Source organism: Sphaeramia orbicularis, chromosome 4, assembly GCF_902148855.1.
Source record: "Sphaeramia orbicularis chromosome 4, fSphaOr1.1, whole genome shotgun sequence".
NCBI classification, from domain to species: Eukaryota; Metazoa; Chordata; class Actinopteri; order Kurtiformes; family Apogonidae; genus Sphaeramia; species Sphaeramia orbicularis.
The window spans coordinates 36726426-36754170 of NC_043960.1; the positions used below are offsets into that span (position 1 = coordinate 36726426).

Here is a 27745-nt window from a genome sequence, read left to right on the forward strand (position 1 = left end):
CATCCGCTTCATCTTGATTTAAATGACTTTTTTTTTTAACCTGTTTCATAATTTACGGCTCCTAAACAAAGCATGTCAGAATAAAGCATGATAAAGGATGAAAGGTTGGAAAGACAGATGACAAGCCACACAAACGCTGACAGCAGCTCAGTCAGATCACAGCTGGACAACACACCACAGGCTTTTTCATCAGTGTCTGGAAACACTAATGAGGCTAATCAGGCTGATTAGCAGCTTGATTAGTGAGTTGGTTACATGGAGAGATCTTCTGTTTTTGTTCAGTCTGGAACAGCAGCTTTGAGCAAGTTTTCACTGTAGCTTGATTAAACATTTACCCTTGAGTAGTTTAGAAAAAAATGGACTATGCAATAAAACAGCTTAAATTATTATTATTATTGATTCATGAAAATTAATGCAGTCATGTTGTGAATTAAATGACCACTTTTATTCGACTCTGGTAACACTTCAGAGCTCACACAGTATTATGGATTCATAATTAACAGTAAAAATCAGACAAAGGCTTGGTAAAAACAATGAGTCTACCTGATATTAGACTGTTTTCTAATTATTATTCTCCTATTTTTTTAAACCAATTCTCATTTCCAGTTACGACCTGGACAAGAGGCAGTAGTGTGTTTTAATGTGTGGTTTGTTCATTTTCCTGTTACCAGCTAATATTCCATCAAAATAAATAGAAATAGGTAGTTTTTCATTCTGCAGCTGTGGTTTAAGCAACAGGAAGATGTAGTTGGACACATAAGAGGATGAATTTCAGCTTTATTCAGCAATTTGCAGTAATTTTCAAGTATTTGTCTGACGTGTTACACCAATAGTTGCCCATAAAACTGAAGATATCAATGACCTCATAAGGTAATTACCATTTCTAGTACAAGTCTTTCGCACTAATAAAACTATTCCATCGTCAGCAGGTTACCATTATCATTTACTTAAGAAAATATTAGAGTAGTTCTGCCTTGTTGCCCCTGCCCCCTCCTGTGTAACCCTGTGTTTTGTTTTTTTTTGGTTCTGTATTACCTGTTATTTTGTAAAGCTATCATTTAATATTAGTCTAATGTTATCCAGATATACGAACTGACCAATTCACTATTAGGTAATTATAGTGCATTACATATCATCACTTTACTTATCTTTTTTATTAAACTAGCCCCCTGCTAGTATCACATAATTCACAAACTGTGAAGTAAAGTCTTGCTACAATTCGTAGCGTCAGAGTCTGGACGCAGAAGACAAGATATGACAATATGAATGTAATAGAGCAGTAGTATAAAGTATAACTACAAGTAAACAACAGGTTGTGCATTCCAGTTTATTTTATAACAAATTTCCCCTTAATCAAACTTGGATGTACAAATTAAAACTGAGTTTTAACATGCATTACAGAATCCTGCGATGGCAGAAGTGAATTTCAAAATGACAGTAAAAACCCGTATCGATGCCAATCCTTCCCCTTGCGCCTACCCATCCCTCCCTGCATCCCAGGATTAAAAGAAAAGATTGTTTTGAAGATAGTTTTCCTTTTCATGAGTCGTTGTGGTGATGGAGCGGAAGGGCAAACCTACGAGAGGCTTTTGGCTGAATGCATCTCATGTTGCCATGGCCGTGTATCACTTGGCACAGACTGCATGCAGCTCCATCAGATAGCACGTAACCAGCCACAGAGAAGGGGCGTGTGTGGAGACAGTAAGTGCTAATGACAAAATTACACAGCAAACAGAGGGGCCGTTTTTCTCTCGTCACACAGAAAAGACACATTTACCACCACCACTTACTGCCGCACATGCAAACGTGTCAGAGGGCACAAAAGTGACATTCACATCTAGTGAGAAAGAAGAAAATGAGCGGGGGGGGGGGGGGGGGGGGGTATGGAAGGGTGAAAACAGTGTCTTCCCTCTCCTCATGCTCTGAAAACTCACAGCAAGGATGCAGAGGAGCGTCAGTGGATTGATCACATGACGACTCCGACGGAAAACCATAATTACGCATGATTGCTTAATAGGTCCTCACACTGTAAACATTGACCTGTTAAAGCTGATAGCTAATCTGCTAAACTAGTTTAGGCTCATGTCTTCAGAACGTCGGAGTGAAGGTGTGGCTTCTTTAAAACTATCTAGTATTAAATCAGTATCTACAGAGTGTCTCTGTTTGAGTACAGAGTGAAAAGAAGCAGCATTGTACCATCACCAAAACCCTGTCCTGTCACCTAAACCCTGTTTTAAAAGGGTAAAACCTACACCCTCCCCTCCCTCATACACACTGAATTCACAACATTACATTCCAATTCCTTTGTCACAACACACAGAGGAAATTCCCTGTATTATTTTAGGTCTAATGGCGATGAAGAAGCCCTGTCTCGCTCTTACAGTGAGAATATTCGACCACATTGGACACTGGTTCGATGTCATGGAGAAGAACGCATCCTGATGTGATGACACACAGGGAGAGATCGGGAGGTTAAGGCACTTCAAGACTCCCGATGATTGGGGTAATGGGGGACGATGGTTGTTCTTGAGTGGCTACATTTGGGCTCAGCTCCTCTGTGTGTGTGTTTCCAAAGGTAGATGAAAGCGAAAAAGGCAAAGCAAAAAAAAAACAAAACTCAAACCTGATAAAGCAGAGGTAACAGTGAGGCGAAGAGGACCTGCTGTTTGTTGTTGTGAGTGAAGTGACAAGTAACACGAGTTTACATGCTTGCATGTTTTGCATGAGTTCTGCAGTGTGATTCTTTGTGTGTAACCTTGGCACCTAAAATTAAAACATGCTCCTGAGCTCACCCTCAGTCGGCACTGATGGCCCACCACAACTGATCTGTGCACTTTGAGAGATCAGCTTTTCTTGCATAAGGCTTGAGTCCCTAAACACCCTCTGAAAATTCAACCTGTCCAGAGACAAAAGAGAATGGCAAAGAAAATAAAACACAGCACTGAAAAAAAAACCTACTAAAAACCAGCGCAAAAAGGCTGCCTGTCAGTGAGAAGTAGGGAGTAGAGTGCTGACGATGGCACTGCATGTTTCAGATTTGCTGAGGGCCTGGATCTGTCCTGTGTCTAGGACGCCTGTCATTTACTGCATCCCTGGCTACACTTCAGTCTCCAGGGTCAAAGGTTAAGTCACAGGCAGAGTGGCTTGCTATCAGGGCATCAATGTGTCTGCATAAGTGGCACTGAAAACACAAGTGTTAAAAACAAAAAACAAAACAAAACAAAAAAAAGAAGAGGACACGATGTAAGAGGAAGCTCTAGAGGAACTGACCAGTGCTGCTGTACGTCACAATAGACTGGGCTGGACTATAAAGTGCATACGTAACCCCTCCCCTCCCAAGTGCTCATGTGTGGAGGTGTTCCTGTACAAGTGCACGAGTGTCTGCAGGTCAAGTTCCTCTTGAGCAGCTAACATGACCTCTAACAATTGCATGGCTGTGGAGAAGAGCACAGGAGACTTTAAAATATATCTTACATTGGAAATTACATCTATGGAACAAATCTTTACAATTTGAATATGTCTATGTAGATATATTGGCAATTATGAGCAGAAAATTGTTAAAACACAACCCAAACCCATCCTCCACCTTGCTGTCATTCTGAGTGAATGAATGAATAAAAGGATAAACTGAAGTCATCCGTGATTGTGGAAGGTTTGCACTTCCCCATAATCAACTCTGCTGCCCTTAATGATAATGCATCTCCATCATCGCCTTGGCTGGTCTGAAAGGAAGTAATTTATGATTTATTCATAGCTCCTTTGTTGCCATAGCGACCCAGAGAGTGAGTGTTCTGACTGGCTTGTAGTGGAGTCCAAAATGTCCTGACCAACCAGAAGCCAAAGTGCAGCCTGATTCTGAGAGGCTGCTGGAGCTGAGCGCCTCTCCGTTGGAGGGATCCTGCTGGTCGGAGGAACTAGGGATCTACATCTTCGAGATCGCTCTTTGAATCACCGAGCATCATGGGAGATTCTGATCCCTGTGTGAGAGAAAAGAATACAAGTTTTAGGTTAGTGTGAGAACAGGGATGTAGAAGTGTGGAAGTGGAAGTCTGTAACTTAACGTGTCACTTAAAGGTTCATTATGTAAAAGGTCCTCATTAACGTTGTCTGGTCCAGACTTTTTGGTGACAGGGATAGTCCCTCTGGTCCACCCTCCAACAGTAACTGGCACCAATGCATCTTAAAGTTAAATACTAATCACCACAAATCATAAAATGACCCATTTGGGTTAAAGCAGAAAACTGTGGCACTACAGAGCAGCCTTTATAAACGGACTAAGGTCATTAAAACAATGATTCTTATTTTCATGAGACTGCAGACATCCCCCCCACACACATAATTTTGAGTATATTCCATTTCTGCATATCTCTGATACAGAAATATGCAGAAATGTATTTTACACCACACATTGATAATATCATCCTGATTTCATCTGAAATTAGGAAAGCACTTGAATGTAGTTCACTAGTTGTAGATACTGTTACTGGGTAGATGAGTATTATAGTACTGTAAAGTGCTGATCAGGAAATTGTCATCATAGTATAAAGGTGTAAGATAAACAAGTACAAGACTGCCTGAAACCCAGTGACTAAGAAAAATCATTTGTCACACCCATGTCACACAGTCATACAAATTATAAAAACACTTAAAAGCATAGGTCACGTATTCAACATTTGGCCAAACAGCCTGATGACGACCTTCACATTAACTGTTGTCAATTTGTTAGATTTTAGGGAGTTAGTTTATTTATTGTAAATTTTATCCTCATTGCGATACTGAGAAATGCTTTTGTACATACCAATGGGACCTCATACTGTATTAAAACATGTCATATATCTATTTTTTTTATACTAAAAGAACTGTAAATGTCAAATAAATGTACGGGGTTAAAAATAAAAAGCAGCAGAAAAATGGAAGTACAAGTATGTAAAAAAAAATGTATAGTATTTTGTGGGTGTGCATAAATAAATGGCGCCTATGTTCCAGTGACAGGAGGATTATCATTTCTACATGCTTATTATGCGCAGTATTCATGTATGTGCCAGAACTAGTCTGACAGTTTGGTGTTGTGTGGGCTTCCTGACAGGGACTGCAGGAGTCATAAAAGACTGGCACGGCCGTGGGAGGTAGCAAAGTGCTTTTGTAGCTCTTGACAGAAGCCAGGGAGATGCTCCATTTTTGTTCTATTCTTCTCGGGTTTTGACTGTGTGAGCTGAACACAAACTGATGATTCACACATCGACCCCCGCTGGGTTGAGCAGCTAACAGGGTGAGAGCGAGGGCTACCTGTCGGAGGCTGCGGTCTGCATTTTCATTTGCTGGACTTCCATCAGAGCCGTTACTGCTGCCGGACTGCTCCTTCTCATTTAACAACGCTGTAGCATAAGCCAATGTGTCCTGCAGAGATTAACACAATTATACGAGTGTGTTAAGACATGAACAAGTGGAACTGAATGTGGGTTTTTTTTAGCTAATGCAGTATTTGTGTGTGTATTTGTTTGTGTACCTGTGCAGAGATGGTGCGCTGGAAGGTTTTGTTGGTGGACGTTTCATTAGAGACGTTGCTCTGAGGAGTCCAGTAATGCTCTGTCATCTGAATGAAGAGAAAATAGAATAACACAAACTCAAATAACAGGCACCATACTTAAGAAAAAAAAATCACCAGTGACTTAAACAATCCCTCTGCTGTAAGAGGTGATTCAGTATTTTATGAGCTGACCTTTTTCTGTAGCCACTGCACTGCCCAACTCCAGTGGCCAGACAAGTCCTTAAAGTAGTCCTTGGCTTGAGGACACCTAAAAGGACAAGAAGACGACATTTAAGTCATTGTGTTACCCAGAATACATACATATACAAATACATCTCAAATAATTCTGATAGTAACAATCTAAACAGTTTAGTTGTCATTTGTAAAGTTAATGCAGTCACAGGATTTAGTTCACTATAAATCAGCAAATGTGTCGTGTCAACTTTGTATATGCTAGACTTTAAAACACTCTTTAAAACCATTATGAAACTAATTTAAGTCTTATTTCATGTACCCCTAATCTAGGACTGGACTTTTGTGTTCCCCCAACATGAATACACAGCAGCACTGTTGGTGGCTTGCTGCCTTTTATGGTGACCTTTTCTCTTTCTGACTTCTTGCGCAACCCTAAAAGCTTTAGTCTCACAGATCACAATTTAAGCATTTCTTGCTGAAGATGCAGCAGGCCTCAAATTCTTTATTTTCAACTAGCTTCACTGAATGCATGATTTTTTTAAGATTAAAATTCAGATTGTTGAATTTTAGACCCAGTGATGAACTGGTGACATTTCCAGCTTGTACCCCACCTTTGCTCGATAGCAGCAAAGGAGGATTAAGCGATTTGGAAAGTGAATGAATGAATTTTAGTCTTTTTTTTATAGGCTCTAGTTAAAGACAATGAAACTATCTCAGCTTTTTGCACATTATTCTATTGGTTCAGATGCACTTGTTTTGTGCAGTGCTGCTCACTAAACCTGAGGGAAACCTACTTTTGGGCTAATGTGACCAGGAACTTCACACACTGGTAGCAGCGTCTGCTGTCCACATTGTTACTCTGATGCATCAAAGCTGTGGGAACAGAGCGTTCAGTTAGTGTTTAATAGTCATTACATCAATTATCTACCGATGTTAACAACGACAAGATGCCAAGAGAAAAACGACAACATACCCAAGAGGCCTTTCTCTGACTCAAAAGCATACTTGAGTCTCTGGGATTGCAGAGGGTCTTCCACAACCTGAGGAAAAAGATCAACCAAGTAAAAAAAAGATGACTGTACATGTATAAAGCAGTAAATCAGCAGGAAGAGTGAGAGGTAACTGAAGAATACCACTTACAAGTAGCTCCTGCAGCATCTGAAAAATGTTCTTCAGTTCATGTGGTGGAGCTGTTTCCAGCTGAGTCTGTGAAACACAAAGGTGAGTTTTTAAAAGCCCACAGCTTTGACCGTTTTTGTCACAGTAGGCTCTCGAAGACCTTTAAATCTTACTTACTTTGAGCAACTGCAGCACCCCCAGTGAGAATGGCTCATTACAGAACGAGATGTACGTCACCATCTCTATGAGGAGAGACAGCGGGCCGGACAACTCCCGCATGGCAAACATCACCTGATAGAGAAACAGAGAGAAACCAAAGCAATTGTGAACCTTTTCACGTCTTTCATCACAATCAACAAGAATGACGTCATTCTGTAAATTGTAAAACATGGTTGGGAATACCTCTAGTAGATAAGGCTGGCCCTCTGGAGTGAAGAGTGAGGCCAGGATGTCACCATGGAGTGGGAGCAGTGGGGTGGACGTTGGGGCGCAGTTCACACGCAGCTTAAACACTCCTTGAGCTATACAACAAATATCAAACAAGTCAATAAAGAAAAAGGGAAACCAACAGGCAGCTTGTGTTGCACAGTATATATATATATATATATATATATATATATATATATATATATATATATATATATATATATATATATATATATATATCCCTGTTTGTGAGATCTGAAACATGTATGACCTTGTGTCCGTTGGGAGCTGAGCTCAGTGTGCAGAGTGATGAGAGCCAGAGTGCTGTGAAGGTGAAGAAACTCTCGAGCCTGGGCTGGACTCCACCGCCGGTTCTGTGCAGCATACACCCAAAAAAAAGATTAATAGACTAGTAATTAACAAATCAACACATTAAATATGTGCTATTGTTTACTTCAAAAGCACAACAACCACTAAAAATACTAATTTCTACCTGGTTGTTCTGCCTGTTGGGTCCTAAAAGGAAGATGAGCATCCGGCGATAGGCAGAGTGTTTCAGCAACAACTGACAAGGACCACAACCCTGAGAGAGAATGAAAAACAGTCAGGAAGTCAGTTCACTCACATGTCATTAGGATGTTTCATTTAAAAAATGCAAAGACGTTACATGCTACATCCACACTAATACACTTTTCTTTTAAACCCCACAAGTTTTGCCACATTTACATTGAGCATCCACATTACTCTAGTCTGCAGACGATTCCTAAAGTGAAACTTTTGGAAATGCTGCAAACCTTTTCTAGTTTGAAAACTCCAGAACTGTGTTACAATGTGGATGGAAACTTCTGGAAACAATGGAGCAGACGCTCACATTTCATGTCCCCTAATTGGCTGTGCCCTTCACATGATGATTTCAGGCCAAAAGTAAAACATCAGCTTCGACTACCATCAGTTATTAATTCATAAAGCATCAACATCCTTATTGTTCCCATTAACAGATGTTGCACAGTTCAGTTCTACATTTTATCATCCTACTACTGACTACATTCATACAGAGCTGGGCAATATGAAAAATGAACCAAACAAAGCATCATTGAGAAATACTATTTGTTTACTAAAACGCTACAGTAGTTAAGACTGGAGAAGCACATTCACAACATGCTTCAAAATGTAAACAGGTTACATTATGAATTTTTGGTGAGGATTTTGTTGAAGTACTTCAGAAAGTAATACCTTAATTAATCAAATTAGCTCAGTATATTGCCCAGCCCGACATCCATGGCAGAAAAGCTATCATTCGAGCAATTTGTGATAATCCTTGTGTACCTACATGTTAGGATTTCTGTAGCTTATTTCTGAAATTTTGCTAAAACCATCATGTAGATAGAGATAATTTTCAGTGTGGATGTAGCCCCAACCTCCTTATTTGTCTAAGCGTTATTACCCTTTGAGCAAAGTTACTGAAGAGATTGAAATACTGTGCACAGTTTTTCACATTCTCTGGAACATCTTTGTCCAACAATGAGAGCAGGGCGTCAGTCAGGTTGTCCAACCCAGGGTCTGCAAAGTGAAGTGCACTCTCCAGAGTCTTTTCAAGGATGGATGCGACGACAACTCTCACTTCCCTCACGCTGCACTCCAACAGGCAAACTCTAAGAACGGAGCAATGGAGAGAAATTCTGTATTAATTACATTGACCACATACAGTACACAGGAAGCCAAAGCCTCATTTGGTGATGTGATAAAGAGCCTCAGTGACTTTTTGTGAGATGAGGGATATGCATGCAAAAACTGTCACTTTGTGATAGTATAACCTGTAAATTGAATTAATATGTGAATACATAAATAATAATTGTGGCAAAATACTTGGGTGTCTTTGTCACTACACATAGTCTTTCTCTGTACAGATAAGATGATATGTGAGGTGTCTAGAGGGTTCTGTTTCCCCAGATGTCGGATGTTCTACAACCAATCATGTGATGACTATATGATCACCTCATGCTTTAACACAGAGTAATGCAAGACAACACACGTCTTTAAAAAAAAAAAAAAAAAAAGGAACATTTTGGGGAAATTATCCTCTGGCTGTGTGCATTTACATTCCTGAGGCTCACCTGCTGCTTCAGCCACTCAGTTTATGAGCAACACGCATGTGGACTGGAACAGGGCTGGAAATGAACTTTTCGTCTTCCTGCCACTGAGGCTGCTGGATTCCAAAATCTATCAGCCAGTTCTTCCTAGTCACTATCTTATGTTTAAGGCTCCAGCAGTTTGTGTGTTTTCAGTGGCCTAGTAGGTTTATCAGCAGCCACACTCTGCGACATAGACGTAATAAACTTGGGTACAACACATATTTAGGGTGTGTGATGATAGAATCTACTGAATCTCAGACTATGACACACGTAGAGAAAAGAATTAAATGTCTTCAGCACGTCATCTAACCTGCACCACAGCAGATGTAAACAATGAACTAAGCAAATGATATCCCCATTACAATCATGGTATTTATGTGAACATAGAGAAAAAAAAATAGAATCCTCTGTCCCTTTTTAAATAGAAAAGGAAACAGTATGACAATTTTGCAAAGAAAGCTTGAGGTTAATAGTTTCAGTGCTCAAAAACCTGTCGCGTAGATTAATGCGTCATGTCATGCTGTGTTCCTAATGGTCATTAAACAGACATAGGTCATGGCAGCAGTTACACTTGTAGAAGGTCGTCTTAAATTTCTGACATTGTCAGAATTTTGTTCCAGACAGTCTCTGGTCACAAAATTGAATCACCAGCCTCCTCTAAACCTCTATGAGTGTGCGATATAGAACCAACCTTTTTTTTTTTTTTTCTTTCTTTTTGCCATGTCCAAGGATATCACTACATTTTCTGATCTTTGTCTGGGACAGAACAGAATCCCACAGTGCATACTAAAGAGGCAGTGATGTGATTCAGTATGTGTTTTGTCACAAATCTCTCTACAATCACTAAAATCACTCTTACAATCAGATACTTTGTTTGTATATGCTATTTTTATTTACCAGTCATGGATCGTTTGAGAAAACTCCCCAGACAGCAATCACCTGTATATGGTGGGTGGCGCCAATTTCCACCCCTTAGCTTTAAGAATGTTCAGTACTAAAAATCTTTGGAGTGTGTGTCTTTGTGTAATTAAAACATAATAATTAAGCACAAAGAATAAAAGCATGTTAGAGCGTGGATATGTGCAGTACATGCACTTTGGACAGAGTGAGTAGAGATTTAGTGGCTACAACAGCATTATCAGGGTTAATTTCCTGACCCTGTCCAGAAACCTGAATGAGCATTGATTAGAATGAGGGAGTGATGCAGGGAGCTGCCAAGTCTAAAGTATCACATATCACCAGGACAGCTACAAAAATGCTGCAGTGATTAAAACTTAGCCACAGCCCTGCAAAAATAAGCCTGTATAAAGCTGCAGTGATTGTGTTCTATTATGTCTGTATTTGAGTGGCAGGTCAAAATCTACAGACTAACAAACATCTTTGTGAGACGACAAGGCTTTTTGGGAATTCATAACAAGGCATAGCTAATTTTGACATAAATTTGATATTAATCTCTTTATTCATTTTGCAATGGTTCTCTCTAATACCTCTCTGTGATCATTATAAGGGGTAACGGGGGTAAGAAGTCAGGCAAAAAGGTACAAACCTGGTGATCTCTCTTCCCTCTGGTCCAACAAGATACTGAACCATCCACTGACAGGCCTCACTGCTCTTAGACAGTAACACCTCCACTGTGGCCATCCACTCCTCTGTGTCCACACTGTGGCAGATGAACAGAAGAACAGAGTGTGAGACAGTGCTATGAGGGATGTTAAATCTTGACAGAGCATGTGTTTACTTACCGGAGTTTCTTTTTTGTGTGTAAGTAGGTGTGGAAGAGAAAATGAACAGCCAGCTGGAGACTCTCTTTGGCCATGGCCTGGTAGTCTGGGTGCTTCAGCTTTGTCTGAAAACAAATGCAAAAACAGTCTGTTCACAGGTGCCTGTCCAAAGGGAAAACATGGCTCACTGATAGTTTCAGAATGATTCTTATTTTGTTTTTGCAGTAAAAAATGTTTTAATGCTGCTCTAGAACCCCAGTTGACAAAGCTAAAAACAAACCAGGCATTTGATATGAAGAAAAATACTGTGACAAATAATTGATTCTTGTTCAGGTTTTAAATGAAATGGAATATTGCCATACATCCTCCTGAGTCCCAGGAAAGTAAATGTTTTGGCTTTTTTTAAACATTAAATAATTGGATTGGAAAAAAGCATAATGCAACAGTTAAGATAAAATTTTAATTTTTTTATGGAAAGTCCTTTGCAGTGGACAGGAAGTAAAGCTGTGAAACTCTTGTCCTCTACAGAGGACAAAAATGCATTGCTGGGTCTGAGGAAGATATAAAACATGTATACAAACATATGATTATTTGTTTCATGAAACATGTGATGAATTATTACAATATATGGTAATTTAACTGTATCACATACTGCATTGACGGAGGCCAGAGAGAGGGTGAAGTTGAAGTAGTCGCTGTTGTAGACATCTCTGTTCCTCATGAACTTCAGATTCTCATCTCTCACCATCTACACCAAACACAATCAGAGAGGTTAGATACTCACTGATTACTCCACTTCTGAGCTGAACGTCTCTTTCTGCTACACAGGACAGATGTTATAGTGGTGTATAGTCAGCTGTAAGTGAAGTCTCCACATAATTATTTTTATCGAAAGCACGATTACCTGATAGATGCTGGCAGGCATCTTCTCTACAAACAGGCCCTTCTTCTCTCCCTTTCGGACTAAGCGCGTGAGGAGGGTGAGGCGGTCATTGTTGGCTCTAGGGGGGCGAGGGGAGGACTGTGGTGAAACATCAGGAGAGGACGGGGCAGACCTGGGAAAGACATTGTAATAGTAGGTGGTGCACTGTTCTGGTTTCCTGATGCTGATTTTAATATTTTTAATTACAACTATTGATCACGTGTGAAAAATAAAGGATTACAGCTGCGCATTTGGTAACAGCAGCAAAGACTTCTACTGTCTGTGTATTGGAACTGTCAGGTAAACAAAAATGTTTTGCTATGCAAGTACTCTGTTGCATACTTGTATGGGTCATACTGTCTCACAAATCACCAAAGCCCAACTCCAGAAGGTTTATGAGGTCAGTGGAAAAGTCACTCACAGTGTGAGGTCCTCAGCTTCCTGCCTCATGATGCTGACTCTGCTTTTCTTAGGCAGGACAGGTGAGTTCTGGTCACTGATCTTCTGATAGAACAACATGTAGGCGTTCCAATACCTCCTGCGCACGTCAGGGTATGGGTTGGCTGTATTCACAGATGCATACAAAATAGCTCTCATTATGATGCAGGTATGAGAGACGCCATATATATATGTGGAGTTTCACATATTTGTACTTATTAGCAGATTCAGATACAGCTACGGTCCACTTACATTGATCATAAACTTTGGGTCGGTACTCTCCGCCAAAGCATTCATATTCCAAAGTTTCATCGTTCATATCAAATTCCTCCACCACATTGTCATTGAACTTGTACCAGCGTCCACGGGCACTGCCACTAAAGCACACACAGAAGACACAGACAATATTATGCTGAGTCCACACTAGAACAAAAAGAAAACAAGAGGGAAAATCTGACTTAAATTACTTACAGGCATTTGCTAGTGGCTTTATTTTTTGTGACTTTCTGTGCATTTACACAAAAACTTGCAAAAGTTTACATTCATTGTTTTCATCAATATTCAACCAAGCAGCAAATGCTCAAGACCTCAGATCTGGAAACACATGTTGTTGAACTCACTTTTACTCATAAGAGATGAAAATAACATTACTAAGAACAAATTTTCCTCCAAAACACATTTAAATGCAAGACTGAAGTAAACTCAACCTAATAAAAGATTACATTAAGATAAAAGATAACATTTTTAAGATCCATCAGAATTTATTAAAGGCATCTCAAGGCCTAAAATCCAAATAATTGGATTTTACACTTTAATACGTTCAAAGGAAATCCTGAAATCAGCCAGTTTGCCACTAGGACATAGTGTCCACCTGTTTCTCCAACCAGTCTCTTCTACTAACATAACAACATGATTTTAAAAGCAGATTCAGAATATGTCCAATTTCCTGGAAAATATCAACACTCTAAGAACAAACTTTCTTTGTTGTAATCTTAAGTATGGAAAGAAACAAGCAGGCAAGCAAGAGCATGGTGCCAAATATTAGCTCCTGTGGTCTCTTCATGTTCTACTTTTCCAGCGAGGATTTCTGACTCCCAGAGCCAGACATCTGGAGATGCTTACAAACTAAACTGGGAGCCCACACAAAATCTGATGCTGCAATTATTTGCCCCAAGGAGGTCCATAAAGTTCTGCCTGGAAATCTACAGTAACAGAAAAATGTACTCCAGCAACCAGAGAAATCTCCAACACACAGCTCCACTGAGCACAAAAAAACCACACTGTAAATAGCTTTAATTCCTTGGAGCTTAAAACATATTTCAGCCTAAAGTGAAAGAAAGTTTCTGTCCATCCCTTACCGTCTGTCTTTAATGAAGGAGTAGTAGTGGCCAGCGTGTGCTTGACCACTGTGAACAACAACACCCACAAGTTCATAGTTCTCAGAAATGGTGACTTTCTTCCGGGGTGAGCCCCCTGAGGTCCCGTCGCCTCGCCCTTCGCCTCCATCTCCACTGCAGTCTTGACGAGCCATTCCAGACACAGTGTACGGTTCCATGTTCAGCACCCAGGGGAACTGCACAACACACAACAGCCACATTTTAATCTGTTAATTTAAAGTATAACCAGTGAGCAGAGAGGATTTTCAGGGATTTGGGAAGCAACTGAGAGTCACAGAATCAAGAGCTGCATCTACTGCATACCCTTATCTGTTCATCATATTTGATGGAGCGTCCACTTTCCCAGTCGAAGCCAAAGCGCATGAGGTGAATACAGAGGACACTGGGAAGGGATTTGATACATGTCCTCTTTACTGTGGTTCTCTGTACGTAAGAAAAAAACATGGACAAACCTGGTGAGTAAATCTGAATAAAATGCAGTCAAAAAACACAAAATATGCAGAGCTCTTTACAGACCTTCTCTTTGCATTTCTCACAGTAGTAGGCATTGCTGCCCTCTAGTACCTCTCCTCTGACAAACTGGTCTAATGAGATCTCCAGACTTTGACAAGATGTTACTCCGAGGTTCAATGCCATAAATGTTTCTTCACGCTCATAACTGCAAGAAAAGTCAGCGGTCAAACAGCAGAAATAATGAGTATTCGAATGAATGTGTTTTCAGAGACAAAAAAACAGATGACTCACCGATGAGGACAGTCTTTACAAATCTTCTGGTCTGAGAAGATTCCCTGAAATGTGTTTTTGAAGATCTGTTCTCGTCCCATTTTCTGGAGGAAGACAAAAAAAATTACTAATTAATACTAAACCTGTTCATTAAAGTTTGTTTTAAGCACGTTATAAATACTTTACCTTGAGATGTTCGTCAAGCTGGTCCACCAGGCTGGTGAAAAACTCATATGCATCTTGCTGCTCTCGTACATATAACTCTTTATTCCACATCTTGAATATCTGCAAAACAGAATGTGGATGGTGGTTGAGTATTGTCTTAATGAAGATGTTTGTCAGTCTCATCGAAGACAATTCTTCTTAGGAAGAATAAATTAGTTGTGACACTGCTTGTCAGGTCAGGGACTTTCTTAAATGCAGCTGATTAGAACGTAATACATAGAAATCAGATGTTTTTGTGTTAGATGTCATTTCTGTCTGATTGATCTTTGTGTTTCTGTTCAACCTGTTGCATCTTCAGCACTAGTGCAGGTCTGACAGGCTGAAAGACCAAAGCAAGACTTAAGACCTCGTCTGTACAATGGGACAGAGATACCAAAATGTGAATCCGTCATGGTTCTTTGAGGAGAGACTCAACGGATTGTATTTTAAAAATAGTCAAGATAACACCTAATTTCTACAAAAAGTCAAGCTTAATTTCATTTAAGTGAAAATATTCATATGACAGTAACTGAAAATAAATTGTCATTAATTGTCACCGAATACCATATGTACAATATCAACACTTTCACTGATGGACAGTACATGTTTTCTGCTGTTCAGGGTTTCTCAATTAAAGCACTTACAAAAGATGTAGCTTGATGCTGCTGTGAAGAAACATGGGGTCAAAAGAAGTGTTTTCACAACAGCTAATGACAGATTACAGATGAAATAATGTTTTGACATTTTTTCACACAACATTTAGCGTAAAGTCTAAAGCAGTGGTTCTTAACCTGGGTTCAATTGAACCCTAGGGGTTTGGTGAGTCAGTCTCAGGGGTTCGGCGGAGGTCAAGACACACACTCAACTCATTAGTCGGGTGTGTGTGTCGGGCTAGGTCCGTGTATGTAAACAAACAGCTTCGGAGACTCTTTCTGTGATTGACATCCAATATACGCGGTGTATTATTGTTGCTTATAGCACTACAACACAATCCGGAAGTGTTTATAATCTCTTCCACTTGTCTGACGATGAATTATTTGAGTATTTTCCACATCGTTGTTATGACTTTTGCTACTTCCTGTTAACCACGGAGGCAGCCATGTGTAGTGTTTGTTTACATTTTTCGGTCACTGCACTGGTCAGTTACAATCATGTGACGACCGATGCACCATCGCAGATGGAGAAATCGTATTACGCTAAAGCCGAGCTAGTGCCGTAATAAGGATGCTGGACATAAAAACGAAGAAAAGGAACAGACTTTGCTGTGAAAATGACATGAGAGTGGCACTTGCTAAGGTGAAGCCACACATTTCTGAACTGGTCTCTCAAAGGCAACAGCAGAAGTCACACTGATTTGCAGTAAAAATTCATTATTATTGTAACCTGATGGAAATTAGGTGATGGGTGTGTGTTAAAATGGTAAAAATGATAAATAGCATAAATACAATAAGTTCATTATTGGAATACAAAAATTAAAACCATTTCAGTGTGGTAGTATTAAAAAAGGTTATGTCTTTGTGAAAAGGTATGTAATTTGTTGTGAGTTCATGCACTGTATTGGTTTTGTTCTTTGAACAGAGTGATGTTAATGTACGGTTCATTTAGTGCACCTGTAAAACATACACCCGTGTCTTGAATTTGGAAAAAAATCATATTTTATTTTTTAATAAAGAAGGGTTCGGTGAATGCGCATATGAAACTGGTGGGGTTCAGTACCTCCAACAAGGTTAAGAACCACTGGTCTAAAGCTAAATTATGTCTTTCAGTAATGTGACATGAGGTGGACTGATTTAGCTAATGGTAAGTTAAATATTGACATTATATTACTGAACACAATAGTTTGGGGGTTTGCAGTGGTCATGCATCAAAGTAAATTGGATAAATCATCAAAATATAGCATTAAATTAGCTCTCTGCCAAATTACTATGCAACAAAATGGAATTAGAAATAATAAATTAGGGAGTGTTGCTTAAATTGGTGTGATAAGGCATGCACTATTTTGTTGCTATGTCTTAACCAGTGTTTGCCATGTTTCCCCCTGAAATGGATTATTAGGTTATTGACAGGTGCCTGAATGAATGGAAATTACATTAAATAATATTGTGGATTCCACTGAATTTAACCACTGCAGGAAACACATAATGTGAGTATACAAGCCAGCAAAATATATGATGACATCATCCTGCTTGAATTTTACATATTATACAATTACAGTGTATGGTTATGATAGTTATGTGCAAATTGTGGACTTCAATAATTTTCTTTACCATGTAAATAAAGTGGCATCTAAAATCCTACTGATGATGCCAGTGTAATTGTCTGCTTTCTCATCATTCAAACTATACTGTACTACTGTTCAAATAAATCCATTACCTTCCAGAAGTTCTCAGGCACATAGTACTGCAGTTTGCTCTCCATTAAGTGTCCAAACAGTGATTGGACCTGGTAGAAGACACTCTCTTCTGGTTGGTCAGTATCATCCTCAATGGACAGAAAAGCCTAAAAAAATAATCAATAAGAAAAATTGTTTGACTTCCACCCAGGTTAACTGGGTGTGATGCAAAGACTAGATGGCCTCAAATAAATAAGACATGTAAACAACAAACGGAATCCACTTGTACCTCTGGAAGGCCAGGCTGCATGTACAGCTGCTGGAACACAGCATTCATGTAACACGTAGCTCCACCGTTCTTCAAACCAACGAAACCTGAGACTGACCGGCTCTCTACTGGAGGAAGATACTAACAAAGAGATCCAGAGGTTTTAGACCTCAACTGTCATTGAAATGCCAGTTACATTAAATATTATTTGAAGAAATTTGATTTTGATTCGTGTCTTACATCAAACTCCTTGCAGAGGGAAGGGTCAGACTGGTGATGCATGGACAGTAACTCTTTGGTGATGAGTCGGAGGTTTGAGAGAGAGCTGTCTGCGAGCATCACCAGCACCTCATACGCTGCGAGCCTGCTGCTGGCTGTGCTGCACCTAAACAAACACACCAAAAGACATGTAACAGTTACCACTAAATAACTCCCTTAAATGTAGTTTCACTGTGACTTTCAAGGATATAAATAAAATGGAAATAATGTAAAGGAAGAGAATGCCGTACTTTGGGTGAAAGTCGTGCCGGGGAGTTGGCGAAGGAGTGGGGTTGGAGCTGTTGATGATGATGCGTGAAGCTCGAAAAAGGAAGTCATCCAACAACTGCTGGATCAATGATGGGCCTGGGAAAAGAATTGCACATCACCATGTTACATATTGGATTTATCAACTGAATGATGTGAGAACAATGATGTCCACAATGGCTGGATATTAGTAGGAAAACAGTTATTGAGGGGAGAAGGCCACACATTTGATGAGTACAGAGTTGTATTCATATCTGTGTACTTTGACCTTACCAAGGTGCTCCTTCTCATTGCCACACAGGGAAAGCAGCGTCTTTATAAGGCGGAGGTGTCCTGCCAGGAGGATGTTGTCCGCCTCGCTGGTCTCCATCTCAGAGCTCCAGCTGGGTTCAAAGTTGTCAAGCCAAGAGATCTCATCCTCTAGCATGGTGGCTGCGCTCACTTTTAACACCTCCATTTCTGAAGCTACAGAACAAGAAGGTGAGAAGACAGAACACAGAAGGAACAATGGGTAATTGCATATTTTACTTTCTCAACTAATAACCTCATATGACAGCCCCCCTCTGGGACCAATTATCATGCTTAGATGAGAGTGACTAAAAGGAGACTTAATTAGCTTACTGGTGAGGTCATCCAGAAGCTGGCATCTTAAGTCAAAGTACTCAGTGCACTGAGACAGCAATCTGAGGAGAAAGAGGACAGTCAGCTTAAGACCCCAGAAAAGGCTTCAGTGATATTGAGTTTCTGTGTTGCTTAAGTACCTCTGGTTGACTCCTCTCATGACAGATGTGGGACTCCATAACGGGAGCTGTGCAGTCAGAACAACTGAAAGGAGGAACAAATTTGGTTTCTGGATGTCAGGGAAGGCTGAGGTGTCAGACTGGCTCAGAGTGTACAGCTGATCACAGGCCACACGACGGATCTGACACAGAGATAAAGAGAGAACACAAGTATAAACACCATACACTGCAGTGTTAAGGATGTATTCCTGGGCAGCCTATTGAACAAAAAAGGGTGTTATTTACCTCCCCACTGGGGGATCCCAGCAGAACATCAATGATAAAATCGTTGACAGAGGGAAGGTTGTAAAAAGAACCTGAAAAAAGAAACCAACAACAGGATTTAGTTTCATGGAGTGGTCTGACTAACCAATATAATAAAGAAATAAAAACTGCGGAACTAACCGACTATAATGAAACAGCACATGTTACTATCAAAATGAACACAAAGATTGTGGGGGTTTTGTCTGGTGTGTTTTTGTTCCTGAATGAATCTTACACAGTTGCTGACAGCGTAACTGCAGGCAAGTAACCAGCAGTGACAAGGCCTCACGGGCAATGATGGCATCTTTGATTGAGACACTCTGCTGTCTGACACATATCCCAGCATGCAACGCCGTAGGTGTGGTTTCACCCTCACTGCTGGAGCTGCAGTTACTCCCTGCAAACACACATAAACCATTTGTTTTGCTTTCATTTCTTTTAGTTTTTGTTTGCAGCACAGAAAATGCTTTGACAATGAGCTGTTAGTTTCAAATCATCTGAGTGTTTGTTACTTACAAATGAGGAATGAAGTTTGACAACATAATTAACATGTACATTTGACTAAACACCAGAAGTCCTTCCTGTTTTTGTTTATGCCTACAAAGGAGAATAAGACAAATCTTCATCTAATAACAAAAAATCAGTTCAGTTTGATCTCCATCTTACCAGTACTGCTGACTCTGGTGCGGACTCCCTGTGGCAGAAGTGAGCTGTGGGTCTCTCTGATTGGCTGTGGACTGCCTACCAGGTCTAACCGCCCAGCTGCAGCTGCCCAGGTCAGGCGCATGAAGCAGGCCACAGTGGAAGTGAAGTCCCCCACCTCCATAGTCTAGAATGAAGGAAATAAATTCTTAGGTGCTCAGTATTGCTGCTCAGATCACTGGTTTGGAATGACAAAAAAAAGGAACAGAAGCAAGTAATGTAGAAACTGAAACTTGTAAACGTTCTGTAAGCACCTGTATAGCTACACGAGCAGCAGGTATGATCTCCTCAACTCTTATGGAGGAGCGCTCAGACAGAGACATCTGTCTGTATGAGGACTTCTCTGGAGTTCCACATAGTGACAGCTGTCGCCCAGCGCGTCCTGCATTTCGGAAAGGACGGGAAGACAGCGCCTCGCCGTCCCTTATGACGTCATCATCCAGAACTGAAGGCATGCTCTGGCCAACCAGCAGAAACCTGCAAACAGAGCATAGTAAGTATGTAGTGCTGACTTGTCATGTAGCCCACAATGAAAGTCTCAAATCATGTACAAGTCAAGGTCACATGATTTTAGATAAGGTCAAGGTCATTTGACACTGAAAAATGGGTAAAATCACAGGTTTGATTGTACTTGCTGAACTGAAGAAAAGGGAGGGTACCAGATGGGTAATCTAGGATAAAATGTTTTCCAGCAAAAGCCCTGACTGCAGATCTTTGAAATAAGACTAGGCAATAAAGAAATAAGCAAAAACCTGTGATTTTACTCATTTTTCAGTGTCAAATGACCCTGACCTTGTCTAAAATCATGTGACCTTGACCTGTACATCATTTGGACCTTCATAAACAACAGCAGCATCCCCCAAAACCTCTAATATGACATTTGCATGAGCAAATGTGGCATAACTAGCCGACAAATGCATGATTTTCCATTAAAAAATGGGTTTTCTGCACTCGGCTGATGGGCACCCTAAAGATGGCAGTGGGGGGTGGGGGGGGTGGAGGGGGGGTCTAGAACTTTACGGATTAGGCTGAAATTTTTTTGGGGAGTTACTGATATATAAGAGATTAACTGGTCAAATTAGGAGCTTGATCAGAAAAGAAGTCCCAAAAATGGCCCTACTGTGTGATATTTACCTGGCCAACTGAAGACAGATTGAGTAGACCCCCTGTCTGGTCTCATAGTCCACCTCTGATGGAATGGAATCTCTCTGCATGACGTTCACCACCAGACTGCAAAAAAAAAAAAACAAAGAAAGACAGACCATGGTCAGAACTACAAATAAGGTGATGTGCGTCACTTTGGATTAAACCTTATACTATGTGACCAGTACTCAACATAGTCACACGTTTTCTCAGTCTACTCATGATACAATAAACCAAACAACCAACAGGTAATACTGTTCTTTGAAGTGATGTGTGCTCTGTAATAATACCTGAGGCCCCCTGCTTTCAGGAAGTTCTCACAGAAGGACTTGCTGCTTGTTTTGGCCATTTCATCATCAGATGTGGGCATGAGCTTTGAACTCAACACCTAACAGAAAGAGAGGAGGGATGAAAATAGATGTTAAAACCCACTAATCATCACAGTTTAAATAGATTTTTTTTGTGCTGCAGGGAATGGACATTGCACGTACCTCCAGATTGTACAGCACTCTGAAGGTGGACATGCCTGGAGCCGAGGATCTGAACAGGGACTCTAAAATGGATGCAGCACTCGGTTGGTGCTGCTGCTTAGAGGCCATAGATGGAGAACGAGAACCTGAACCCTGACCAAGGGTGAACAACGTTTTCTACAGTAGTGAGAAAAAAAGTCAGTGACACAGATTTCTAAACTATAGTGACTTTGAGAAAAGGATCAGTAAAGAAATTAACATTACTGATGGTGGACATACAATAAGAGGTACACTGATGTGTACTCATGTGTACCTGGTGACTCCAGACACTGGATTCTTTGGGAACAAAGTTATCAAGGGCATCCTGCACTTCTGGATCTGTTGGGATGAGCAGTAAAAGCTTCCTCACACGTAGAGTGATCCTAGATGAAACAAAGACACAAGAGAACTTCAGCTTCCATATTTAGCTCCACTAATAAGCTGAAAAACTAAAGCAATATGAAATGTGTCTGTAGCACCGCACTGAAAAGTTGGGTTGTACCTATTGTACCTTTTATAACCAGGTACTTCTTTCAGCAGCAGACAAAAGTTTTGATATGCAGTATGCCATGGTTTATAAATGAATATAGAACCTCGAGAAATCCTTTCCTTTAGATGTGTATACATGGAATATGTTTAAGTGATTTGTATTGTTTTTACTATTTAATCACTTATTAGATAATTTGTTAATCATGTATGTATCTGCATTAAACGTGTTACATTATAATGATCATTTTACTTTCATTTTTAAGTAATTTATATGATTTGATGTTAAAACTGAGTAAAGATATTTTTGTAATATTCCATCCCACCTGGATTCATCCAGGTTAGCCAGCTGGTAAAGCATCTCGAACACATTACACACCAGCGCCATCACTACACCTGGCAGTGATTTCTCCTGCAGTGACAGATAGACACATTGTTTTGGAATCAACACTTGGAAGACTCTGTGTAAGTTTGTCTATTTGTGTATTTGTGTCAACCTGCTCCAAGGCGTAGGCAGAGTTGAATACAGCAGAGCTGGAACTGCTGGAGGCAGAGGCGGAGGACTCTGAGCTGCCAGAGGGAGTTCCAGTGCCTGAGCTCTTCACAGTCAGGGTCTGCTCATCACTGAAGCCAAGCTGGGACAGCAGCTTCTGGTCCCGATTCATGGTCAACTAACACATGGTGGAGGAGCAATGAAGGAGGGAAGTGAGAAAAGAACAGGGAATGAGGTTGTTCAAGGCATTGTTTCCCCTGCCACATAAAAGATGCAGTGGTCCAACCAGCAGTAAACAGGTGGTGGCACCCTGCCTCCAAGCATTTGTGAACAGATTTGTAGTTTGACATGTGCACTGGCTTCAGGGGAAACATATGACGAGGAGAGGAATAAAATACTTTGATGAGGGGGTGAGAGATAAAATCATCTACATATTTAAAACAAACAAACAAACACAGATTCTCTCTGTCTTATACGGCCTTTAACACTCACCACACTGTCATTGGCAAAGATCTGGACATTATCCACTGGACAGCTCAAGTGTTCAGAAATCTTCCACCGGATACTTCCTATTGTCTCATTACTGTGGGTCTGCAGGATGGACACACACATACACACACACAGTAAGACAACCTATTTTCTCTGTACATGTAACTCAATACCAGAGTTCCTGCAAGAGTTCCAACTTAAATTTTACTTTTTAATTCCATTATGAAAGCAATTTAAGATCTACAGTATTTCATGTCCATAGTGGTAAAATGTACAAAGGATATGAACAAAGTCCAAGAATTACTTGCAAAGTAAATTAACATTAACGTTGTATTTTGATTTTTTTTTTTTTTTTGCTGTAGGTACAAATGCTTTCTGGGCGTTGCTTAACAGAGTTAACATCTGTGGTTGGAAATGTGATTTTAGAAAAACTTCTAGTATGAATGTGACAGAATATTCATCAGTAACAGCAGGCATTTATAGACTTTAATGCAGTATCTTGGGGTGTGGTCATAACAAAATATTTCCCAAAACTACTGCAAACTGACAAGTAAACTAATGACAAAATTAACTTCATAATTCTATTGATTTCTAAGCACAATACAAAAAATCTAATACAAAGGCTCTAAAATATTTAAAAAGAAGTCTAGGCTTATATGCATTTTCTCAATTTATTATCATCGTATCAAACATTTCTAACAATCTTTGAATTCTGTGAGATCTGTAATTTATGAAATGTAATAGGACATTTCATTTGGTCACCAGTTAGTGGTGTTATATTATTCCTTTTGTGAAGTAAACATAATGGGTTAACATCATTTGTTTTTTTTTCCCAGAATGAAATGACACTACATGAATACAAGTCACTAAACATAACATGAATAAACCTATGAGCTATTTCACTGAGTTACCTCATAGAGAAATTCTCTGAATTACTAAGTTCAGTCACACACTGAATCTGTTTAGAGCTTGTATTGTTGTACTGACTGTGGTGGTGGATCTGCAACATGTGACAGTCTGATACTGCATTGATTGAAAAACACCAAGCAGCACAAAATAGATACAGTGTATTTATGTCAAATCTGTAATCTAAGTATGATTTTAGATTTTTTAAGGACCCATGGAAATGCTGAACACAATGAAGATGTGTTTCAATGCATTTCATTAGGCTCATAGCATAATTGCCCAAATCATATTTTTGGCCAAATTGTGATATCTGCGTAACGTTACTCTAACACACTGCTGATTCATTTCATACACATTTCACAATATGGCCAAAAAAAAAAAAAAAAAAAAAAAAGATTTAATGAGGCTGACGATTTGGAAAAATCCAACAGTACCTCCAAGGTGAAAGTGTCTTTGGTTGACTCATAGGTGATGTGAAGAGTGACAGGGTGTCCGTTGAACGAGGCCCCATGAGGTAGAATAGTGCGAGGAACTGAGTACATATCCTATACAGAAAAAAAGTATATGATTACAAACAAAACAATCCCCAACAAAAATATATGGGGTTCTCAAATATTACAGAAAATACATTTACTTCATCCATTCACTTCAATACATGTAACTGTTTCTCACACATATTTAATGTAAAAAGAGTAATATTCAAGGTGACAGTCCCTACCTCTATAGTGATGACGTAGCGTTCAGCCAGTAGCAGCAGTCTTTCGATTATAACCAGCTTAGTGGATCTGGAGAGGAACATACACATAGGTTTTACCAGGATTTTGTAAAATTTACTTGTTAAAATCCAGGAAAGGATACACCTCAACACAAACACATAAAATATGTGAATAACTATATTCTTACCCAAACCCCCCTAGGTACCTGGAAGGTGATTGTACAGATGTGGCCACTGTTGGCATTGCAGTGGCTGTCAGCATCTTGGTTGCCCTTGTAACAGCATGAGTTAAAGTAGGCCCACCCAGGGCCGAACTGGCAGCCTGACAAAGAGAAACATGTTTTCAGAATTTGACTTTGTTGCATGGCACAATCTGACAAGCCAGTCACATAATAAATCACTTACTTCTAGTCTCTTGTAACAATCAGCAATGAACTTCTTGTGCAAAGACACTGAATCCTGAAAAGAGGTAAAGTTATTATCATAAAAGCAAAAGGGGAACATATATGTTGCTTCTGAGTTGGCAAAACACACTGTACAGTAGCTAGAAAAGTGATTCAGAAATGTGTATGCATGCATATATTCATTACACTGACCTTTTTCATTTTTGGATTGAGGTTGGTGTAGCTATATGTGATAATGAGTTGGATTGCTTCATTGGCTATTTCTTCATCTGGAGTTTCCATGGCGATACGCCAGATAAAATCCATACCTGCCAGGTCAAGGCGTTCCACACACTGAAATGAGGCATGTTATATATTAAACATGAATCACAACTTCAAGATATATACATGGTACTTGAACCTCACTTTTCTTAAACAAAACCCAACAAAAAATGACCGTATATTTTTTTGAAAAACACACAACATAGAAAAACAGAAGTAAAAACATACCAACTGAGTTCCCTGGCGTTTCAGGCGGTGGTCACACAGATTGACATTCTCAAAGAATGTCTTAAAAAGATTGAATCCTGTGAAACAAATTAAACAAATTAGCTTTTGTATTAGATATTGTTTTTCTTATTCTGAAAGACTGCTGAAACAGTCTCACCATTCATAGTGATCTCATAGGGCTCCAGTTTTAGGATCTTCTCTTTGAAGAGCTGTTGCTGGACGTCACTCTCCAGGTCATGCTGTCCTTTGGTGAACCATTCAAAACACATCTGTGTACATCAAAATGTAATGTTAGGAGGTAATCAGTTGAATATTCAGCACTGAAATGCACAACTGCAATTTTCTTATGTCTCAGTTTAAAAAAGTTTCACCCTTTATTTGGTTTACTGATGTCTCCAATTGTGTTTACTCATCCAAAGACAGATGATAGGAATCACAAACAGATAGCACAAGACAAGGTTGCATCTGTTGTTGTCATACCTCTCGGTCAAGCTCACAGACATCTGGCCCAGACACCAGGCATTCCCAGAGCTCCTTGGCCCTGTTCCAGACCAGGTAGAGGCTGGCCTCCTGGAGGAAGAATGCCAGGAAGCGCAGGTGGCTGTCCAGATACTAAACATAGATACAGAGAGACAGATGTCATCTTGACACTCAGACACACAGTCCACAATCAGTGCTGTGCAGTTCAACAGACATTTTGTGTACTGTGAAAACCTGCTACAGCTCAGATTAAAGAAGTAATATTTTGCTTTTTTAAATGGAATTATGCATTTTTAAAACATTTCCCTGTGGTCTACATGAACTGTAAATGCTATGCTTGAGTCTGAATTCTTCATTAATTAAACTCCACAGGCCAAGGTTCAACACTACTTTTGAATAATGACACCAGAAAAGTTGTTTTGAGCACTGGCCCTTTAAATGCAAATGAGCCACTTCACATCCCACCCCTTCAGGTTGTTGACCATGCTTTCTGTCCTGTTCAGCCACTTATGTTCATTAATACAACCAACGACTGAACATTTTAGGTCATCGGCTCAAAGTTTGGACATATTTTCAGTTTTTACTACAACCGCTGCTGCTGATAAACAATTATGTCGTACTCGAAGAAATGTTCGTCGGAAGTCTTGACCTTATATGTGCAAATGTCGCGACGTAACTAGTTATAAAACGTAAGAAATTAAGCTGGAATTGAAACAGGTTGTAGAAATCTGCTTGATTTTGCCAGAATTAATATAAAGATAGCTTTGCAGCACCTGGAGGGTTCAAATTCAAACTTCTTGAACTATTAGGGTCCCCAAATACACAAATAAATGTACCAAAGACTAATAAAAGTGGGTTTAGCAAAATATGATCCCTTTAAATTTAAAAAAAAAAAAAAAAAAAAAAAAAAAAAAGCCACTGCTAAATTATTTTTGTCTTTTGCTACTGCCTTAGCAAATTGTCTTGCCTTAGGAAAAATACAACTTACAACCCTAAAAAAGGGTGGGGAAATGAAAAATAAAATTAAAGTCAAACATATAGTTTTAACACAGACAAACCTCCTGGTAGGTGTATCGTCCATCAACCATCGTCGAGCTTGAGAGGCCGTTATTTCCTGCAGCAGTCACAGCCAATCGATGGCAACACACAAGGGACCCTGTGATCAACTTAACAATCTCAAAGTTCTTCTTCAGGTCTTGGATGATGCTCTGTAGATTGACAGGGAAGATTACCAAAGCAATATTACACCTCTGATGATGATAATGTAGCACATAGCCATGTATGTGGGATAAACGTGGTTATGTATAATGAGTACATGGTTAAGTTATATTCGTATGTTATTTAAGTATTTATCTTACCTTGTCTTGTTTCTGATATGTTTGCTTGATGAAGGACCGAGTGATCTCATGCAGCTGTCGGAGAGCAGGGACAACCCAGACTGCCTGAGGACTGCTCTGCTGAGAAGCCTGTTAAAACCAAACCACCACACACTTAGATTTTTGCTAAAGCAGACTGAGCAACCAGTCACATGCTACAAAAACAGAGGTCTATGATGCTCTTTATTAACAAATTTAACTAATCCATGGTAAAACAATATTCCTTATTGTTGTGTTGGAGTCATTGACCCACTGTTTTTGTAGCTGAGCCTTTGTGACATTGTGAAAAAGAAAATCAGGGCCATGGATATGAAGCAAAAATCAAACTGATAGAATATTCAAATTAAATATATGCCTCTTTCCCAACCAAAGTCAAACTCCAAATCCAATCTCGTCTGTCTTTACAACTCTGATATCCATGGCTCTGATTAGATTTCTCTGCATGAGTAAACATGCCAGCACTCCCACCAAAGCAGACCATTCATCCAAGAGAAAAATCACTCGTTTAAGTTAGCCAGCACTCACCCACGACAAGATCAACACCACTGTTTAATCATAAAGTCAGTGCCAAAGCCCTCTTA

General features: G+C 39.8%; 1 protein-coding gene across 4 annotated transcripts in view; it reads right to left on the reverse strand.

Moving 5' to 3' along the window:
- Nucleotides 1-1023: 1023 nt before the first annotated feature.
- The window catches only part of usp24 (ubiquitin specific peptidase 24), a 37022-nt gene continuing 10300 nt past the window's right edge, over nt 1024-27745 (reverse strand). For 2 of the 4 annotated variants that reach the window (XM_030132013.1, XM_030132010.1), the window contains 51 exons: nt 27147-27254; nt 26847-26996; nt 25789-25920; nt 25466-25577; nt 25309-25385; nt 25012-25152; nt 24821-24874; nt 24604-24737; nt 24419-24485; nt 24135-24245; nt 22798-22896; nt 22310-22483; nt 22139-22224; nt 21601-21709; nt 21309-21464; nt 21108-21205; nt 20809-20904; nt 19929-20151; nt 19639-19801; nt 19208-19369; nt 18955-19025; nt 18691-18851; nt 18551-18612; nt 18203-18394; nt 17914-18028; nt 17645-17789; nt 17426-17545; nt 17178-17303; nt 14787-14885; nt 14622-14704; nt 14394-14535; nt 14181-14300; nt 13839-14053; nt 12733-12857; nt 12464-12605; nt 12025-12175; nt 11773-11868; nt 11142-11245; nt 10946-11059; nt 8712-8919; nt 7761-7850; nt 7539-7641; nt 7244-7362; nt 7019-7132; nt 6863-6928; nt 6696-6762; nt 6517-6595; nt 5720-5795; nt 5507-5593; nt 5287-5397; nt 1024-3977 (listed from right to left, as the gene is read on the reverse strand). In XM_030132013.1, the coding sequence (XP_029987873.1) occupies nt 3915-3977; nt 5287-5397; nt 5507-5593; nt 5720-5795; nt 6517-6595; nt 6696-6762; nt 6863-6928; nt 7019-7132; nt 7244-7362; nt 7539-7641; nt 7761-7850; nt 8712-8919; nt 10946-11059; nt 11142-11245; nt 11773-11868; nt 12025-12175; nt 12464-12605; nt 12733-12857; nt 13839-14053; nt 14181-14300; nt 14394-14535; nt 14622-14704; nt 14787-14885; nt 17178-17303; nt 17426-17545; nt 17645-17789; nt 17914-18028; nt 18203-18394; nt 18551-18612; nt 18691-18851; nt 18955-19025; nt 19208-19369; nt 19639-19801; nt 19929-20151; nt 20809-20904; nt 21108-21205; nt 21309-21464; nt 21601-21709; nt 22139-22224; nt 22310-22483; nt 22798-22896; nt 24135-24245; nt 24419-24485; nt 24604-24737; nt 24821-24874; nt 25012-25152; nt 25309-25385; nt 25466-25577; nt 25789-25920; nt 26847-26996; nt 27147-27254 (6018 nt within the window). In that variant the 3' untranslated portion in view covers nt 1024-3914. The remainder of the gene's footprint in view (nt 3978-5286; nt 5398-5506; nt 5594-5719; nt 5796-6516; nt 6596-6695; nt 6763-6862; nt 6929-7018; nt 7133-7243; nt 7363-7538; nt 7642-7760; nt 7851-8711; nt 8920-10945; nt 11060-11141; nt 11246-11772; nt 11869-12024; nt 12176-12463; nt 12606-12732; nt 12858-13838; nt 14054-14180; nt 14301-14393; nt 14536-14621; nt 14705-14786; nt 14886-17177; nt 17304-17425; nt 17546-17644; nt 17790-17913; nt 18029-18202; nt 18395-18550; nt 18613-18690; nt 18852-18954; nt 19026-19207; nt 19370-19638; nt 19802-19928; nt 20152-20808; nt 20905-21107; nt 21206-21308; nt 21465-21600; nt 21710-22138; nt 22225-22309; nt 22484-22797; nt 22897-24134; nt 24246-24418; nt 24486-24603; nt 24738-24820; nt 24875-25011; nt 25153-25308; nt 25386-25465; nt 25578-25788; nt 25921-26846; nt 26997-27146; nt 27255-27745) is intronic. The other 2 variants (XM_030132011.1, XM_030132012.1) reach the window with 2 other exon arrangements.